Source organism: Cydia fagiglandana, chromosome 19 (genome assembly GCF_963556715.1).
Source record: "Cydia fagiglandana chromosome 19, ilCydFagi1.1, whole genome shotgun sequence".
Lineage (NCBI taxonomy): Eukaryota > Metazoa > Arthropoda > Insecta > Lepidoptera > Tortricidae > Cydia > Cydia fagiglandana.
In genome coordinates this window covers 15,847,463-15,869,554 of record NC_085950.1, presented here as the reverse complement: position 1 = coordinate 15,869,554, position 22,092 = coordinate 15,847,463, and the positions used below count along the sequence as shown (strand labels likewise).

At 37.5% G+C, this 22,092-nt stretch overlaps 1 protein-coding gene across 1 annotated transcript in view; it reads left to right on the top strand.

Annotated features, from left to right (window-relative positions):
- The first annotated feature begins 3,929 nt into the window (after positions 1-3,929).
- Positions 3,930-22,092, top strand: part of LOC134674073 (tubulointerstitial nephritis antigen) — a 55,097-nt gene continuing 36,934 nt past the window's right edge. Inside the window, exon 1 of the mRNA XM_063532126.1 lies at positions 3,930-4,112. Within this exon, the coding sequence (XP_063388196.1) occupies positions 4,102-4,112 (11 nt within the window). The 5' untranslated portion in view covers positions 3,930-4,101. The remainder of the gene's footprint in view (positions 4,113-22,092) is intronic.

Here is a 22,092-nt window from a genome sequence, read left to right as displayed (position 1 = left end):
TATGTTAATATAGGTACCTACGTTAAATTCTACGTAATTTGGGTGAGTTGGGTTAGGTTTGAACTTCAATCTTCACAAAACGGAACCGCTATCAGAAAAGTAGGTTAGGTTGGGTTAGAACTGTGACCCTCACAGAATCGAAATGCTATTAGAAAAGTGGGTTAGGTTAGGTTAGAACTGCGATCCTTACAGAAACGAAATAGGTACTATGTACTAGAAAAAGGTCATCGAAGTGGATTAATTAATTTAATAGAATAACGAGATGTAAAAAATTTGCAAGACATTTTAAACTAAAATGTGGTGTAAATATTGGTGGTTATTTACTATTTTTGGGTTACAATGATTACTTTGGTGTTGTTTGCTTTAATAGAATAGCAAGATGTAACAAATTTGGTTATCATTTTACATTAAAATGGATTTTTAATTTTAGTGATCATTTACTATATATTTTTGGCAGTAAGAATGTTTTTTATTTGACGTTACGTTTTACTATGTAAACATATACATAGTAGAATGTAACGTCAAAAAAAAACATTCTTACTGCCAAAAATAATGATCAGTTAAATACCAGACAAATAAAATTCTGCAGCCTCCTCTCTATTGGTATGTAAATTGTATGCCATGCAATATTTTGGGACATGTAAGTTATGCTTAATGATACATTTGACTACATAATATTTGGTAAAATGAAACTTGTCCAAGTAATTATTTGCTAAACAATAACTTGCCAAAAAAGACTATTGCTAACTGAAAATTTGCGATAAGTTGTTTTGCCAAACATTTTTTTGGGAAATGATAATTTAGGAAACATAGTTTGGGATGTGATACTTTGGGAAACGTTTTTGGCCCATTCGTTAGTAAACCCACACACAAAACTGTTTATAATAAACTGTAAGCTATCTTAGTCTCTCAAATAATAAAATTGCCATAAGCAACCATATACATACTTCGTCTTTGACTTGGCGGCAGAGGCTCACTTCGTTCGAGGGCCAAATTACCTCGGCAGAAATGAATGCCTTTCATCACAACTCTCTACAACGCACGGTCCAATATAGTCAGGCACTTTTATTTCGATGAAACATCGCTCAAAAGAATAAATAATTTATATGAGAACGGCGAAAAAACTAAAAGCAGCTAAGATATTTCCAAACTTATCACAAGTGTATTCAGCTAACTTGGTGGGGGCCTGCATTCCATTGCAATTTTAGGTATATTTCAGTTAGCTAAAGCAATATGATTGTTACAGCTTTGAATGATTCACGGTTAGTTTCACTAGACTTATATCGACCGGGATATGAACAGTGATTATCTTTTGTATTGTTTTCGTGCTCCCGATATAACAAATATAGAAGTATCAAATATAGGTTCATATCCCGGTCTAATATGATTGTTGTTTTTGTGACCTTATTCAGTTTGAAGTGTCGGATATTTTTGAAGGACCTTGTTCCCAAAACAGGAATGTGGGACACACGGCTCATCGACGAGAGGACCTTGATGTAGCCAACAATTTAATAGCCTATTAATTTTTATGACTATTAAAAATATTTGCGCGACTGATTCCACGAAGTATAAACAAAACAATTGACTGATTTACACCGTCAAAAGCCATTGAAAAAAACAAATGACTGTATATGTATAAATAACGTAAAATTATGTAGTAGATTGTTAACCAATGATGAAAGGCACCCATTTCTGCTGAAGTAGTTTGGTGCTCGAACGCAGTGAGGTCCGAGGCTGAAATGATTCCTTTCACCCGAGTTAAATACTCTACTTTTCATTTCAAATACGAGGAAAGTAAAATGCATGTGTGTTTTGAAGTGAAAACTTCTTTAGCGGCGCTGAGCACTTTTTGAGGTGGGGAATAAATTATAAACTCGATACAGCGTAGGTAACGCGTAACGCGTAACGTAACAAGCAGCCGCGATACCTTCATACTGGTACGCGCCCCGACCGCCGCGCCTGGCGCGTTGGTCAACGACATCTTCTCGTAACTCATGAGGCCCTGGTACTTGCTCCGCGCTAAATTAAATTTTTAGACAGTTGTTTTCTCGATTTTGGCCACCCTAGCCTATGGAGACTAACAAGCAACACTAAGTGGTTTTCGTAGTCTATGGGCGTTGCTATTTTAAGGGTGTCACATGCGCGTTTCTGACTTATGAACCAATTGTTTCTACTATACAACCTAAAATAAATAATTAATTTGAGCTTTGGTTTTGTTTCGTCCTGTTGATCGCGGAGAGCTGTGATTGGTCAATTTCATTATAGTTGACTAAACTGTATCGTAATGAATATTATAGTCGAGTTAGGAGCCCATACATTAAAAATACCCAATTGAAGTTTGGTATAAGAAATCTTAATTCAAGAATTATAGTCGACGAGTAGGAAAAATTATTTTATTATTGCTACAATTTCAAATCTTAATATTTTAAATCAAAAATATTTTAAATCACATAAAATAGGAGTCGACTATCGTTCAAAAATGCTCCGAAATGTTTGACTTGGCAGAAATCCAAGCGTCTGAAACTCTGACACATGTTGAAAATTAAAAAAATAATTAAAAAGTTAGTTGGCGGGAATTGGTTATGTATTATGTTCTTTCGCTTTACGACAATTTCGTGGTGTAAATTGCCGTGAAAATGTGTTTTATTTTCCTCGCAATCGAAGTGAAAAGCAGAGTGTACAACAAGGGCATAAATGTCCATTTTTACCCTCGTCTACTATTTTGGTCTTCGCTTCGCTCAGACCAAAAGATTGCCTCTGGTAAAAATGGGTCACTTTATGCCCTTGTTGTACAATCTACTATTTCTACTCGTCGACTATAGGTAATTCTTGAATATTTTGATTTTCAACCGACTTCCAAATATCAAAAGGAGGAGGTTATCAATTCGGTTGTATGTATTTTTAATGTTTATATGTATATCTCCGACGAGCCAATTTACTATGGGTAATGAAACAGCAATAAAATAGGTGTCTTTTCGAAAATTATTAGAAGAAACTCATTCCGGCCTAGATCGGCAATATTATGGAAATCCGATGTCAGTGTCTGTTGTTAAAGCGCCCGAAAGAACTTTCGCGGCCTATTATCAAGAACGCATGAATATTTTCGCGCATGATTGATATAATTTTCATCTATTAATAGTAACAAGAAAGGGAGTCTGAAAATTCTTGAATAAAATCTCATTCTTGCCATCACAACAGACGCCCTCCGCCTCCCTGGCTCGAACAGTGCAATTGCGACCGGCACGTTGGACAGACGTCCGAGCGTACCGTGAACATAAACAACGAATTTCGCGCGGCTAAACTTTTAAAACTTTTTTATGAAATAGTACATTTCGATGCTAGTGCGGAAGGTATGTCATTACTTCACGAGTACCGAGATATCTTGCCACGAGCCGCAGGCGAGTGGCAAGACTCGGGACGAGTGAAGAATGACATTTCCGCACGTGTATCGAACGACGTTTTTTAATACAGTTGCGAAAAAATAAGAAAAACATTGTTAATCGTACACTAAACAAAAGTGGTAACAGTGACAGCTCGGTTAGACGTCGTCTTTAAGTATATTATATCTATGGGCGTTTGGCAGCTATCCCGTTCCATTCAGTCAACTTATTAAGAACGGAATTTTCAATATTGAATATTAAAAAATAAACGTGTTATAATGATGAAGAGGTAACTAATTAAATATGAAATATGTAATATTTTTCGTATTCTTACATTAACGGTAGGTTTTGATGCTGATTACGACGTTTAAAGGAAACTAATATTAACACTCATCAATAAGTAGTCGTGAATTGGAACAAGTATAAATTTAAAAAAAATGGAAAAGTAAAAAGCACTAGTTCGAGATAACCAACTTTCCGCACGCTAAACAGCTACGTAAAGTAGCACTTTTTGAGCAACTGTATTAAAAAGTCAATTAAATAATTTAAAGTATTATACTCAGTGGACAAAACCATTACAAAGCATGTAGCTTTATTAATATACTGTTCGTAAATGCTTAATATAAACATTATCGTGATTTAAATGACTATTTATTTGTATTAGTAAAGATTTACATTGTTTTATAAATTGGTCTGGCTGGCTGTGTTAATTAGTGTTACCATGACGAACATGTGAGTATTTCACATTAGAATCTACCTAGTTTACATACTTATTGTCATTTTAAAACTGCTTACTGAAACTTTACTTTGGTTTGAAACTGTTTATTGCATTATACGAGACTCTGCGGCGAGCTAAATCAAAAACATTCAAATATTGAGATTGACAAAATATTGAGAATCACAATTTAAAATAAAAGAAGAAGCATTTTGAATCGCCCTGTATTATTAAACACTACTTGTAGAAAGTTTAACAATACCTATACGAACAAAAACCTGAAGAATATAGGTAAATACCTATCTAAAACAAAGCGGCACGTAATCTTTTATACTTAATTAATTTACCTATTACGGCATTTTACTCACCAGCTGTTTCGAATTCAATAGTTGATGAATGACAAATTAGTAACATTTGGTGGCAGTGAAATGTGGGCACTTATAGTACATAGCCCAATCCAATATTGATTGGAGTAAATACTCGTAAAGTTGTAACGGATTTTATATCATTTACCACCTAACAGTATGAGGTTCTTCAAAAAGTAGTGTACATGTTTTTAAAGGGTCGGCAACCAAGGCCGGCCGGGCTACGGAGACTGCTTAAATATACGGCCACCTCTACATTATAAATATACTTACTTATATAATAATTCAAAAACACTGTCATCATCATCATCATCTCAGCCATAAGACGTCCACTGCTGAACATAGGCCTCCCCCTTGGACCTCCATACGTGCCGGTTGGAAGCGACCCGCATCCAGCGTCTTCCTTAACAAGATCGTCTGTCCATCTTGTGGGTGGACGTCCTACGCTGCGCTTGCTAGTCCGTGGTCTCCACTCGAGCACTTTTCGACCCCATCGGCCATCTTCTCTGCGTGCAATGTGGCCTGCCCATTGCCACTTCAGCTTGCTAATCCGGTGGGCTATGTCGGTGACTTTAGTTCGTCTACGGATTTCCTCATTTCTGATTCGATCACGTAGAGAAACTCCGAGCATAGCCCTCTCCATAGCTCGTTGAGCGACTTTGAGTTTTGAGATGAGGCCGATAGTGAAAGACCACGTTTCGGAGCCGTAAGTCATCACTGGTAACACACATTGATTAAAGACTTTCGTCTTGAGGCACTGAGGTATGTCGGACGAAAAGACATTACGTAGTTTCCCGAACGCTGCCCAACCGAGTTGGATTCGGCGGTTGGAAAAACACTGTAAAGGACAAAAATCAGGGAAACAAATACTGTGAAATGTAAACAACTTTCCTAATCTTATCGATAGATATACGTCGGTACACAAACCGTGATTACTTCCAGATTAAAGTGATACTATTTGTGCGATGAAGTATAAATATACTTACAGAAATAATGCAGGAAAGACACACACAGGAAGACAGGATGTTAGAAGCTTAACTAACCTCAACGTCGCCAACGATATCTAATCTAACTTTCCCGACAATGTCTGATTGGGCTGAATTTAGTGTAAGGCAGTTATCACCACTGGATGCGATTCGCACGTCGCTCTGTTCTGCGGAAGGGATTTTCGACGCATTGAATTCGAAACATCGACGCGACGTGCGAACTGGATCCAGTGTGATAACCGCCTAACTGCACATCAAAACATTGCAACGTTATATGGTACACTCGACGTCAAAGATATGTCTACATTTTACGCCCTTTTACTAAGGAATAAGGTAAATAATCGGCCAAGACCATGTCGGGCCATGCTCAGTGTAGGGTTTCGTAGTTACCATTCTGTCACAATAGGCCAAACAGGGGCAATTAGTAAGTATTATAAGGGAGTACTTTTGCAGCGCTTTGTAGTTACGTATTTTTACTAAGAAAAGAAGAATTTTTGCAATAACTCAAAACCGAGTAGACCGATCATATTCAACTATAGTTTTCATTGAAAGTTTTTATTTAAGCTCTTGTTTCACGATTTTTTCATATTTTTTGGACCCGTGGTTCAAAAGTTACAGGGGAGGGGGAACACATACTTACATATTTTTTTCTTTCGAAGCGCATATTTCCGAAAAAATTAACTACATCAAAAATATTTTAGGAGACATGTTCCTGACATTATTTGTTTTAAAATACCTATCCAACGATACCCCACACTATTGGGACATGCAGAAAAAAGGGCTTATAACCAAGCAACTAAAATATTAAACAGGAACTTTCATTGGGCATATAATAATATAATTTGTCTGTGAATTAATATTTTAGCGCCAAAAAAAATATATAAGCCTCAAATATAAGCATATTATTAAAAAAAGCTGACAGAAAAATCAAGGCACCCAAAAATAAAATAGGGTACTTAAAGTGAGGTTGGCGACTAAAATAATAAATTGGCAACTAATATTGTAAAGCGATCATAAAATTTAGTTGTCATCTAGTTGTTCACACCTAAGTAATAAAAAAAAAAATTTGTTTATTTCAGACCCTGAGATCCACTACTTATATAATCTTGTGATGATGAGTAATCAACTACTTAAAGTCATAACTGAGCATGTCGTTTCAGCTAGGTAGTGTTTTAACACGGAAGCAGTTAAATTTAATGAATATTGGTCACTTTTTACACAAAACACCTGAAATTAATTTACCAATACGTAATAGTCAGTATACTTATAGGTAGTCGAAATTTCTAATCATGAAACGCCTAATGGCCATTATACCATTAAATAAATAAATAAATATTATAGGACAATTTTTACACAGATCAACCTAGTCCCACAGTAAGCTCAATAAGGCTTGTGCTGTGGGTACTAGACGACGATATATATAATATACACATATATTATACTTATATACATAGAAAACATCCATAACTCAGGAACAAATATTTGTGATGAACACACAAGTAAATGCCCTTACCAGGATTCGAACCCGGGATGGGGATTAGATCTTTAAATTATTAATTACTAATTTCAATACTTACCACTGTGTTCTGCTAGAGTCAACAGATAGGTGCGACGACGAGCATGAGCAAAGCGAGGAGGAGCGTGTTAGGTTCACCGTGTAATGATCAAATAAAATATTTTAAAGAAACTTCATTTTAGAATTAATAGATAGCCGTTTTCATTTAAAAAGGTGCTTCATAAATGGTCGCCAATATAATAATTCAGTTGCCAAATAAATATGTACTTGATACCTGCCTAAAAATAATCAAACGAAACGGCATTAAAATACAACTCTCATTGATATATTTTAAGGCTCAGTTTTTGTTGCCAAACTATTAATTTTAGTACCCACTTTCTATTTTTTTAAACTACCCAAATTCGATTAATTAGTTGACCGGTTAAACACGTGCCAAAAAAAAATGGGTTGCACTTACGCGTTACGCTGTATCGAGTATATCATATTTTCCCCACCTCAAAAAGTGCTCAGCGCCGCTAATGAAGTTTTCACTTCAAAAAAAACTCTTTGTCTCAAAGTGCAAGGTCCCCATACCACGGTGTACAGTAACAAACAAGCTAATTCATATCATTCGATATTTTACTTTTCGAATGAAACCGGATAAGCAACCTATGCCAGCGTATAAATTGTAGTATAAACCATTAAAAACATAAATGTGTAATGAGAGCTAACTTCAATAGTAAGAATATGCGTCGTGGTTGAGTGCTTCGGAATAGTAAGTACATTATGATACAAGTGCGAATTACCTTTTCGCACGTGTATTGTAAGTGGGTCGATCAACTTTTTTATGTCATATCGTGTCCCAACGATATAAAAATTCAAATCTTACAAATCGTAACAATTTTTAAATTTATCTGGTATATTATAGTAAATTAACCAAATAATCATTCAAACTAGAACTTAAAAACTGAAAGAATTATTTTTAAATATAGTTTTTTTTTGGTGACCCAGGAGATAATTTTAGACTCCCATACAAAAAAAGCATGTCCCAGTCGCATGTCGGCTTCGGTTTTTACTTAACAGTGTAAAAAATGTACTCCACCATATTCACTACTAACGCTTAATTAAAAAGGTATTGACATCTAATTTACAAATTCGATGCTAAAATTTCGCTAGAATTCGTAGATTTATTTTTAAAAAAAGTTCTTTTTGCGTCCCGAAACAATGATTCATTTTTAAGTCCCCTAACTTACCACACATTACAATGGCAACGAAGGCTCAAAGTTATGACACTGCATCGCCCAGCCAATAGGCAGCCGATCTAAGTATCACGTGACAAGATCCACCATTACGGTTACTTTCTTATTCGCCGGCCATTTCGTCTGTGGTTCGAAGTGTGACAAGATGTGTTAATTGTCGGTCCGCTGACTTACTGTGATATTTCGTAAGTAGTTTTGTCTTTTTATATTAATTTGTAGCTTTATAGATCCTTCTTAGCTCTAATATGGTCTAACAATATACTTTCTTGACATATTTTTGTGGATAATAACCAAAATTATTGATTTGACTTTAAATGTCTTCTGGGTCACCGTTCCCCCGGGTCACTTTTCTGGTGACCCAAGAGACTGTGATGGTGACTCAGGAGACTTTATCAATACGTTTTGATAAATTTGCTTCTTTTCATGGATATATTAACTTTTTAATAGAAATTAGTAATAAATTATTACTATGTCTCTTTGAGACACTGACTATGAAGAGACTATTGAGCGAAACCAAGGCTCCTAAGTGTTCGCAAAGGACAAGTCTATTGGGTAAAGCCAGCTGACAAAGCTGAAACAGGAAGATGGCAGCATAACGTCGAGCAGAGCGGAGGTTTTAGGCGAGATCGAGAGATTCTATGGACAGTTATACACTTCGATCGCAAAGCCCGATGACAGCTTGGTAGGAGATCCAAGAGCCAAGCTGTCCCGACATTATACCGAAGATATCTCGGACATCAGTCTGTACGAGATTAGGATGGCCCTGAAGCAGCTTAAGAACAACAAGGCGCCGGGCAAAGACGGAATCACTTCAGAGCTTCTGAGAGCGGGTGGAACACCGGTACTTAAAGTCCTCCAGAAGCTCTTTAATTCCGTCTTGTCCGAGGGCATAACGCCTGACCATAGACCACATCCATACGCTGCGGCAAGTTATACGGAAGACCGAAGAGTATAACTTGCCATTATGCTTAGCGTTTGTGGACTATGAGAAAGCCTTCGATTCGGTGCAAACATGGGCGGTGCTTGAGTCTCTTCAGCGATGCCATATTGACTATCGGTTCCTCGAAGTGTTGAAGTGTTTGTATAGTAACGCCACCATGGTCCGAGTACAGGAGTAGAGCACGAGGGCGATTCCATTGCGAAGAGGCGTAAAGCAGGGAGACGTTATCTCTCCGAAACTGTTTACTGCCGTAATGGAAGACGCCTTCAAGCTCCTGGAATGGGAAGGACTTGGCATCAACATCAACGGCGAATACATCACTCACCTTCGGTTTGCCGACGATATCGTAGTCATGGCAAAGTCGATGGAGGAACTCAGCATGATGTTCGATGACCTCAACCGAGTTTAACAACGGGTGGGCTTGAAAATGAACATGGACAAGACGAAACTTATGTCAAATGCCAATGTTGTGCCCGTCCCAGTCTCTGTTGGGAACTCGGTACTCGAAGTTGTTGACTCGTACATCTACCTAGGACAAGTAGTCCAATTGGGTAGGTCCAACTTTATAGGAAGAGGTCAACCGCCGAATCCAACTCAGTTGGGTAGCGTTCGGGAAACTACGTAATGTCTTTTCGTCCGACATAACTCAGTACCTCAAGACAAAAGTTTTTAATCAATGTGTGTTACCAGTGATGACTTACGGCTCCGAAACGTGGTCTTTCACTATCGGCCTCATCTCAAAACTCAAAGTCGCTCAACGAGCTATGGAGAGGGCTATGCTCAGAGTTTCTCTACGTGATCGAATCAGAAATGAGGAGATCCGTAGACGAACTAAAGTCACTGACATAGCCCACCGGATTAGCAAGCTGAAGTGGCAATGGGCAGGCCACATTGCACGCAGAGAAGATGGCCGACGGGGTCGAAAAGTTCTCGAGTGGAGACCACGGACTAGCAAGCGCAGCGTAGGACGTCCACCCACAAGACGGACCTGCAGCGAATGTGGCCGCACATTTGCTGCAAAGATTGGCTACGTCAGTCACCTGAGAGCACACCAGCGACGCTCTCAGCTGTAGCATAGCAGTCGCTGTAGCCAAAAACGGCTAGGAGGAGATGATGATGATGATGATTTTTGAGCCTTTATGTTATTGTTTATTCCTTTTGAAAACTGTGTATTTGAAATTTGGATGAGGCGAGCTTTTCTTTAGCCGCTTTGGCTGTCACTATATTTTTGATGTTGATTGTACTGATTCATCATCTCAGCCATAAGATGTCCACTGCTGAACATAGGCCTCCCCCTTATGGGGTGAATGCCATAATCGCCACGCTTGGCAGGCGGGTTGGCGATCGCAGTCGAGTACACCGAATTTGAGGGACGCTGCTGCCCGTCCACCGGTGGGCTTGGACGTAGTTTAAGGACATACCCGGGTCCTGATTGCTGAGAATCATTTACTTTGATTTTTGTTTAATTGATTTCTGAGTGTTTTTAGACTGATTAGACTTACTGATAAGTTAAAATGTGAAAACAGAATAACAGAATGTCTCTTGAGTCACTAAATTTGTCTCTGGAGGAACCAAAAATGTCTCTTGGATAACTAAATTTGTCTCTGGGAAAACTACGATGTCCCAAAAAATTTTAGGCATGTTTTGCATTTTTCTGGAGGAGAGTGATTAATAAATGTTTTTAAATATAATTTTTTGATTATTTCGTAACATTAACATATTATTCCGATAGGTAGAATATGCATGGTTGCGGTATTTGAGTAATATAAAAACTTTTCGTACATTTTACGACATAAGTGACTCAGGAGACACTATTAGTTGATTTTAAGGAAAACCAAAAAGGGTCTCTTTAATTTTAAGTTAAAAGAATCAAAGACTTTATGCTCCTTTATATAATAGACGAATATGTATTTCGATTAAATGAAGTTTTATTTAATAAATCCCGGGTAACCCAGGGGACACGTTTTGAGACAGCACAACATATATAACACCAAAAGTTGTCAAAATATTAAAATTTGTGCGCGGCCCGTAATCGCATACAAAACTTTAAATGTTCTTGTACGCTAAATGTCTGAAAAATAATCATAATTAACAGATTTATTTTTTCGAAAAAAATCTTTCTCCATGACATGAAAAAGTTGATCGGCCCAAGTACAACCTTTTACAGTACCTTCACTACCTTCTTATCGAGTTTGGGAGCGATTATTTCCTAAAATATTTATTTTACCGCTTTCAAGACCCCAACTTCACAACCCTTACGCTACACTATATATATAGGTATATACTGACGGACTGCAAACTGCAACCCGACTGCAACTTGTATGATAACTGCACGCCGACGTTGCACTTGGCGTACAGTCGGCGTGAAGTTCCCATACACATTGCAGTCGGGTTGCAGTCCGTTTGTATCGGTCCATAGAGTTACCGCGAACAAAACTAATCTCCAACCCAATAGTGTGAAGTATCGAGGCATAAGTGTTATAAAATGAATGTTTAAAACACGTTTCATTAAGTGAATATTTTTGGAAGTCAAAAAAATATCTCCAGATCTCCACCCCCTCTCCCAGGTTTTGAACTGTGGGTTTAAAATATGAAAATTTCACCAATTGGTCTAGGGGTATCGAACCACGGACCCTGAGTACTGGACCAAAAATACGAATGTTATCGTCAAAAAAAAACAAAACATTATGAACAAGAGAAGTGCTCCTAGTTGACTCTAAAAGCTCACTTCGATCGGTCGGTAATATGTAGGTAGGTACTTTGAAATTTCCTTGTGCTAACATTCTACATTAGTGACTCTGTAAGCTGCAGATATATACCTGGCGATAAGCTCCACTAGCTTAAAATACTTACTTTGTTGAGTGATTATCACAGAGAACTCACAATGGTTTAAGTGTCATAGACCTACTGGCACTTAAGTTCTATGCCAATATCCACCATTATGAAAATTTTACAAAAACCTAATAACAGAATTTTTTTATCTAATTATCGAAGCTGCTCACAAAAATTTCACGAGAATCGGTTGAGAAAATCGATCTGCAGAAGGGAACAACCGGACATACTTACGAAAGCATTTTTGCCCAAGCTGAAATGGAGACCTTCGCTAACGCTCCGTCAATAATCAATTAAGTAATGATCTCGGGAAAATGTATTGAATTTGAATCACTAGAGGATCTCTCTCGTGAGCCGTCTGAGGCGCCGGCGCCACAGTAATTTGCTGGACGAAAAACATATTTACTCTCATTAACATGCCGCTAATGGACTTAGAGCTTGACGTCATCAGCAAATAGGTGAGTCCATACAATGCTGCCTAATTATTCAGAGTGCCTATTAAAGCCTAGACCAACCAACCAAAACCAACCAACCAATTACATCTATTTATTGTAAAAACCGAGCAAGTGCGAGTCGGACTCGCGCACGAAGGGTTCCGTACCATAATGCAAAAAAAAAAAACAAAAAACAAAGCAAAAAAAAAACGGTCACCCATCCAAGTACTGACCACTCCCGACGTTGCTTAACTTTGGTCAAAAATCACGTTTGTTGTATGGGAGCCCCATTTAAATCTTTATTTTATTCTGTTTTTAGTATTTGTTGTTATAGTGGCAACAGAAATACATCATCTGTGAAAATTTCAACTGTCTAGCTATCACGGTTCGTGAGATACAGCCTGGTGACAGACGGACGGACGGACGGACGGACGGACGGACAGCGAAGTCTTAGTAATAGGGTCCCGTTTTACCCTTTGGGTACGGAACCCTAAAAATGTGACTACCTTGATAGGCAGTTCACATCTTCTTACACGAGCTGAATGAAAACAACGTGCTTCATTATCATCTAGTTAAACTTATGATTATCATACCTACTAGTAAATATATATCAGTTATTAATTTGGAATCAAATCACTCGCTTACAAGCTTACGTACCTACTAAATACAAACAAACGATTGAAATAATAAGTTTGTGGCGAAGATTTCATTTTTGGTAGAAGCTTTTATCGCTGACTGTACTTTTCTTACGACAGACAACTAATACTCATCGAGACAATTCTAAAAACCCCTAACACATTTCGATTGCGTTGTTTCATCACAGAGTTCCTATAGCCACCTCCTCTCTCCATCATCAGATCAGTTCGACAGTACCATATTATTGTATTGTCATCAGAACTACATACCTACAGCTGCCAATTTCCATGACGATCCTTACGACGATTTGGATCCTTGGAATCCATAGTTAGTTAAATACTGGTCGACCTAATAAAAGCTTGTTAATAAAAGCGGTTATAACATTCGACGGAGGATGGAAATTATTGAACAAGTGTCTCTACACACAATCACCTGACGTACAAGTGCATCTTTGACAAAACGTCAAAAATAACTAAAGCGACACGCCGCCGTATTTGCAATGACCACAAAAGATATCCTATATGTTTTCCATTGTATGTAAGTTTGGCTTGTCATACCGAAACATTATACAGGTGCCACCTCAATGCCGCAGTTACTTAAGAAAATTACCCTAAATAAGGTGTCACGGAGGTATTCTCATGTAAATTCAGCTCCGTTTGACAGCAATAAGTAGGTACTTGTAACTTACACAATGTTTTGCTTAACTGAAAGTCAAGTAGGTGGCAACACTGGAAACTCGGAAGCATCATACTTGTATTAGTGAGGATGTTAAGTGCAAACACCTTTTTTTTCTTGATTAAAGCATGAAACTTGGCACAGTTGTTCCTTATATCAAATAAAGCCGATTTCGATCGGTAGCCCGAAGGAGCCCCCTCTCTGGGGCCCGAGAGGGGGGGTCAAAGTACCGCTCCGCCCGGCTTCATTCTTAAAATTCTAACAGGCCCCGTTAAGCTAATAGGTCATATTTGGTATCAATTTCGGATAAATCAATAACGTAGAATTCATTTCTGATATAAAAAAATTGCAATTTGTAGAAAAAAATTTAAAAAAAATTTAAAAATCTAATTTTTCAAGTGTAATATTTATTTTTTATTTAGTATCAAAATTAAACTGCCTGGTTTTTCTACATATAAAAAATATGACAATAAAGCCTATTTAATGCAGATTTTAAAAACGTAACTTGTCCTTACCTTTATTAAAAGAAAATTGCATAAAAAAAATCTTATATCGTCTCGCGCGGTGAATATCTTTTTACCGACATCGGCATCGTTATGGACAACATCCGAAGTACACACTCTGGAGACCGATTAAATGTATTGTTTGTTGTTGTAGATCCTTTATAGATCCTATTATAAAGATAGAAAAGTGTACAAATACTATTTTTTATGTGTCGTTCAGTAAAAAAAGGGACCTAGGAATAAATTATCATAGAGCCTCGCGTTTGTATAGAAGCATACTCGTATTTAATTAGTGTAAACCACTCCATGGACTCCATGGTCGCTATTCTCAATGAATAAGAAGTAAACTGTAAGTATTATTAAATATTTTTATTACATTATACCACACTTTAATTTTGCGACTTGTGTATTAAAAAAACAATTCCTTCCCCCGGCACATGAATGCGTACATTTCATCATTCACGTATATAATATATGTCAGTTTCAACCATATTCTGGCCACAGCAGGGTTGTCAGAACAGTTTGGAAACAGTCATCTGCTCCTTGCTTCCATTCCCAAGAAGACAGACTGAGCAAGTTTAAAGAGGAACTAACGTCTGCCCCCAAGCCCCAAACATATAATTCTATCCTGATAAGGCTGCTTCTGTTTCAATAGTCTATTCAAGTAAAGAATTATTTCAGGCATTTTTATTATTATTTAGCAACGGCTTTATCAGTAAGGTATTCACTTTACAAGGCTATTTCACATATCATCATATGAAGTTATAATAAACTTTTGGCGAATGTTATTTATTAAATTTACTGATATTGCTCTATCCTGTAGGAGCTTGAATCCTTGTATCGGCCAAGCTAAAAAGGGTATATGCTTAGATCTCACTTTTATACACCATATATTAAATGGGGAACCCGGTTCAAATCCTAGAAGGCATATATTTGTGTTTATCGTGAAAGCTTGTTCCTGAATTACCTATGGATGTTTTGAGTGTATTTATCAAATACATATTATCATATATATATATCATCTAGTCTTATTATCACAAGTCTTATTGAGCTTACAGTATTACAAGTTCGATCGACAGAATGCTTGGAATACGAGTAAGACTCCTGGTGTTTCAGAGCCCGATAGATATAAGAGTTAAATTTACCATGATGATAAGCTTCACTTATAACCACTGATATTTTAGTGAAACTCATTTCTTTAGCACTAGGTAAATCATTTTTAGACACTGTGTTGACAAAACTTCGAAGAGTTATAAGTCCTTATTTATGCCATCGCGAAATTGTGTAGAGAAACATGTTATAAGTAATGTTCCTCGTGAGATTCCGAATACTCCAAGAATCATGAAGAGTCCGATTCATTTCATATGATGGCCCTAGTTGCAGATGCTGTAAAACAGTCATTGCAAGGTATTGATAAGCACAGTAGACATAGACGATGTAGTTATAGCAGCTAGACTAGATTCATGCGTACGAATATTTCCCCAACTACAGGATTTGTGGGCTCACGTTGACACAGTGGAAAACTCAATTATATAACATGTCACTCCATTGCATCCACAATAGGCCAGGGAATTCTATTTTTAAGCCAATAAAATTATCTATTCTGTAAGCTACTTAAATAAACTCTTTTATTTATCCTAAAAGAGTTGAAGTCTTACCCCTGTTTCGAGCATTCAGCTGAAAGGGTAGAAAAAGTGAGTTCGAAACATGGAACCTGTTCAGAGTTCAGCCATGCTACTACAAGGATCCAAGCTCTTACAAGATGGAGCAATAGCGGTGGCTAAAAGCATTCCCCTAAAATACTAAAATGAGATATTATATGTTCGGTAATAAGTGCAATATTGAAGAAGACAAGTTACACCGGGATATTGAAATGAAGAGTTGTATAATGTTATACCTGTTCAAAAGGGAGCCGTATAAATGCCTCATTACGCGCAGTGTACCGTGTGGTTGATGTTTGGGATCAGACATTAGTTCGTCGTCAAACTTGCTCAGTCCGTCTTCTTGGGAATGGAAGCAAGGAGCAGATGACTGTTTCCAAACTGTTCTGACAACCCTGCTGTGGCCAGAATATGGTTGAAACTGACATATATACGTGAATTATGAAATGTATCCATTCATGTGTCGGGGGAAGGAATTGCATTAATACACAAGACGCAACATTAAAGTGTGGTATAATGTAATAAGTAAGCAGATTAAATAATACTTATAGTTTACTTCTTATTAATAGGGAATATTACGCAAAACTCTGCGTAGGTAGCGCCACTACCACTATCTGTCAATCACTAACAATCTGGGGGTCTGCCGCGAAACAAGAAAATCGAAGTTTCGTTGTCTAATCCCTCTATCACTCTTGCAGTCTTGCATATTCGATAAAGAGGCAGATAACTTAATTTCGATTTTCGCTTTTACCGATAGGCCCTGGTTAACAAACCGCCTTGATGCATCAATGACATATTTTATTGTCTGTGAAAACTTGTCAAAAAACAGTTTAAGGTACAGTATGTATAAGTTAGTTTATGAATTTACTAGAGTCGGTAGTGCTGCACTTTGGCGGCAGAACATTGCAGTAATATCCCCTATTGAGAACAGCGACCATGGAGTCCATGGAGTGGTTGGCACTAACTAAATACCTACGAGTATGCTTCTATACAAACGCGAGGCTCTGTGATAATTTTTTCCAAGGTCCCTTTTTTCACTGAACGACACATAAGAAAATATTTGTACGCTTTTCTATCTTTATCTATCTACAACAATAAACAATACTTTTAATCGGTCTCCAGAGTGTGTACTTCGGATGTTGTCTATATCGATTCCGATGTCGGTAAAAAGATATTCACCGGCGCGAGACGATATAAGTTTTTTTTTATGCAATTTCCTCTTAATGAAGATATGTAAAAGTTATGTTTTTAAAATCTGCATTAAATAGGCTTTATCATCATATTTTTTCAATGTAGAAAAACCAGGCAGTTTAATTCTGACAATAAATAAGAAACAAAAATTAAACTTGAAAAATTAGATATTTTGAGTTTTTTTTTATTTTTTTCTACAAATTGCTAATTTTTTATACCAGAAATGAATTCTACGTTATTGATTTATCCGAAATTGATACCAAATATGACCTATTAGCTAAACGGGGCCTGTTAGAATTTTAAGAATGAAGCCGGGCGAGCGGTACTTTGACCCCCCCCTCTCCGGCCCCAGAGGGGGGGCTCCTTCGGGCTACCGATCGAAATCGGCTTGGTTTGATATAAGGAACAACTGTGCCAAGTTTCATGCTTTAATCAAGAAAAAAAAGGTTCGACCTGTTTTTGTCACTTAGAACCCTAGCTATATGTGTGTAGTTACGCTTAGCAACTTCTTTACCTATAACTTGGCAATCTCCATCGTTCGAATAAACATACTTGTGTAAAATATCGACCATTCTATGGCGACAAATTACTTGCTAATCTCATTTAATAGTATCGAGTCATCGGTATCGTAATCGAAACCAACAATGCCTACATTGATTGGATGATGTGATCGTTTCTATTCAAAACTTAGCTTTTAAATGACTTATTTATTGTGACGGTCGAACAAAATAGAAATATAACCATTTAGCCGACTTCCAAAAAAATAGGAGGTTCTCCATTCGATTGTATTTTAATCTGGTTACCTCAGAACCCTGTCAATAACGACTACAGTAAAGTGACTCAAGTTCAATTTATAGCAAAAACATAGTCGCTATTACGTTGTATCTTGTCATATACTTTGTGACAATACACAGGGACTTATTTAGAACAAAACATCAAGGTCTAGTTCTTTTGCCATCACATCATCGTCTATTATCTCTCACGTTTACTGTTTATCAGTTGCAACCATCATGGTCACACCAGAATGCGTTCACGTCAATTTAAAATTTAAATAACTCGAAACCGATAAACTTGGTCTCTTCTCTAACTCTGATCTCGGTTGATTTGTTTAGATCTAGAGCGAAGGAGCTTGACAAATTCGCACTTAAATAAAACTTTGTAAAACACTTACACATTATCACTACAACTTATAAAACAAAGTCCCCCCGCCGTGTCTGTCTGTTTGTGTGTTTGTATGTTCGCGTTAGGGCCCCCCAAATCTAGCGTCTTTCGAGCGTCGGCGTCTGGTCAGCGCTATGGAAAATGACGTCGCTGCGCAGTTGCGTCGACGTTGCGTCGAGCAGCGGCCATAGAGTTGTAGTCGCCGACGCTCAAAAGACGCTAGATGTGGGGGGACCCTAAGTGTATATTTGTTAACCCAAGCGAAGCCGGGGCGGGTCGCTAGTCAACTATAAAACGGAACTTCACCGCGTATAAGTAATTAAGTTTTAAAATTTACCTCCCACGTTACGAGAAGACGAGAACGCCATTAATTGTCCTCTTGGTCTCAGAGAAAAACTACCTGTTACCTCAAAATGAATACCTATGCAAAATTTCAGCTTATTCGGACACCAGCAATGGTCTAAAAGTGTTAGTTAATATACTTAGTTAAATAAAAGGATGCAAATCTGATAAGCCTTTTAGCATAAAAACGATTTATTAATATTTCATCCAGCCCCAATAAGCCGCTATAATTCAAAAGTAACGCCTTCGAATGAAATCATTCCAAATTGCCGCTGATCCATTTAAATAAATCTCTTTAAATCGGTCAAGAGGCATCTCAAAATACAATGGCATTTTTCAATCAGCAGGGGCGTACTCAATGCAGATAAAATATTCACTTCAGGTACGTAATAGTAAATTCAGAGAAAGTGTGTCTGTGTTGTGGATGTGGGGCCATACATACAAGCGGTTACACTCTAATAAGTGCAATTTATTAAGGCGCAAGCCAAACTAGTCCTTGTCATCTACTGTGTAAGTACTATCGCGAACTCCCCTACCCTCGCGATCTACCCTTTATTGGCGAACCCATTAGAGCGCCAAAATATCTCCACTGAAATGAATGGCATATTACCATATTGACTACTTTATAACAATAACTGAAAAAGTTATCAAAGAAAACAGTTAGTTGCATGTGAGCCGTTGATAGCATAATCTTGCCAATAAATTGTACCGCCAACGGTATTTGGATATCGTAACGCGGTAGGAATTTGGTGATAACGCTGTTGACACAGCGCGACATTGGCATTCCGCGTGTCGTCGCGACAAGCCTTTGTCTTCAGCCTGCAGTCTGCCCATGCCCCACTTTTGAACCACACATTTGTTCTTTTTCACCTGATTACGGGAAATCGAAGCGGATGGGTTGTAGTTACAATAACAGCAGCTATGCTTGTCTCGTGTAATTCTACTCCGTACCATCAAAACTACCGAGCCAACTTTGATGAATGATGTGTCGTAAATCAGCAGCCAGGTAAAGATTTTTGAAGTGAAAACTTCTTTAGCGGCGCTGGGCACTTTCTGAGGTGGGGAAAAAATGATAAACTCGAGACAGCATAACGCGATCACGTGACCGTAACGTTTAGATGGCCACTCATTTACATATATATATATATTTTAGATGGCATTTAAATCAATAAAGAAAAACTCAATGACATTACATGGATAGGTGTTACACTCACCACTAAGTATGTCACTATTATTGTCAATGTCGCTTACCGTATGACGTACAGTTTATAACATAATGTTCAAATTACAGCGATAGAACGCTCATACGTGGTTGTCAGAGCAGTGTGAATTGGCTCCGCAAACAACTCAATGTTACGATTGTGCTAAATGCTTCCTACTTTAATATATGCCTGCAATTAAACTGCTACTGATACGCCGCCCTCACTAAAATTGTTGGATTCCGTCCCACATTGAGTCAATCTCTGTCTATTGACACCTGAAGACCTGAGCAAATTCTGATCGTTCTAATTCCTAATCCTATGCTCCCAACATTTATATACCTAATAGTTAAATATTTGCCCTAACTGAATGTTGAATTGTACCGTAAGAATAAAAACCAACTCAATGCTCTGGTTCCAAGGTCGATCATTGTTTACACCGATGATGTTTCGACAATATTACCCATGTTTTGTTTATATCACCATTATGCTAATTCATTGATGAAATCTCCACGTGACGCATTACTGCGTTAACTTATAACGTCGAAAAAGATCACATCAGCACAGTTGACTCTTATGCCTGTTGTTTTAAGTAGGTATACATAGTGCGTTTTAGAATTGACCAGGATGCTTGGTTTATGCTTGTATGGTACCGTAAATCTAAACCTGTGGACGATTTTAGTGCCGTCTCGATTGATTTATAGTTAAAGTTCTTTGTTTTATATTTTGGATTTTTAATTTGGCTCTTTGAAAAACTATGCTCGAACAATGATTGATATATGGCTTAGTCTTGTTTTTGGCGCATATTTTGTCAATTACCTATTTTCGTGCTACCTACTTGATCGCTGAGGTTGAACATGAGTCCGCTAGATTCGCAGGTAGCTTAAATTAGTAGTAGTAGGAGTGCTTCATGGAAAGGTTATTCGCCTTATAAACTACGACTAGGCACGTTACTTTGTATTCCGGAACAGGTATGAGCTTTAGCCCAGGCAAGTATTTACTAGTTTGTGGCTTTAGTGAGATTCAGATCATTAGTAACGGATCCGTCAGATAGAAACGGTTAAAGTGTATCTAAGATTGGATCCAGCACGTTGTTGCCATCCGGCACACGACACGATGGAGTACGAGTGTACGTAGAGGCGACGCTGCCGTCCTGAAGTCGACAGGGAAGCGTCATGTCCGGCTGCCTGGACATAACGAAACTACATATATGGGTTCTTAGTTGACCACGGATCCCTAAAAATGTGTTTTGTAGGAATTTGACTTTGTTTATTCGTATTATAAATATGTACGTTATTTTCTGAGAACTAACAATCCGATATAGTTTTTTTTTTTCAAGATAAGAAGCATTGTTTTAATTAGAGGAAGTTAGCCTAGTTTTTTCCGTGACGTTTATTAACTAGGTAATTATGGTGTGTTATCTTTCGGCCTTGGCCGATATGAGAGCTACGGGCAATACCAAAATTAGGTAGGTACAAATAATATTAGAACCATACATCCTTCCAGGTGTTCCACAGTTGGTTCAATACCACCTCTAGTATGTTGACCAACGGACGTAGTGCACTTGATTTTATCTATTAAATACTGTTATGGGTATTACGGGTCATAAATCCACGTTTATAGGTAAGAGTGTCGCATCTGTATACACAATCTGTGAACAACAGTGCAGCGACCCACTTCGTCTGCTGATAAGGGCTATTAAGTGTTCGGATTTGCAACTACAGTTTGTTTAATCTGATAAAAACTACCACTCAGTAATTGAAATGTATTTGTACTGACTGGTGTCTGATCTCCCAACTCAAATGGGAGAAAGGGCATTGTAGGAATGAATTGTTATTCTTTGAGTGGGAAACTTAACTGTCTGTAAAACTTATAAGTTAGGCACATATGACTAGCATCTCCCGTTAAAAAATATTGAAAAAAGAATCGCCAATGAACTTGAATGAATGTTTCAATTGAACTTTAATTTAGTTATATTTTATTACAAACTGGTTTTGCAGCCATTGAATGGGCTTGCGTTTTAGGCTAATTAGTTTTTTTAGGACTACTCCTATAGTTAGTTTTTTTAGCATTATAAAAAAGGTAAACAATCTTGACGTGTATTTTTATTGAAATACACTTTTTAAAAATAAGTCACAGCAAATATGTAATAATTATGAATCATATATATGCGATTATTTACATTCATTCTTTTGCTTTCATAAGTAACTACTTTTTAAAAAGCGTTTTTCAATTAAAAGACACTTCAAGATCCGGTAGTTTTTTTCTAATGCTAAAAAATCAACGGGTTGCACTCCGGGAGTGCAACCCGTTGTTTT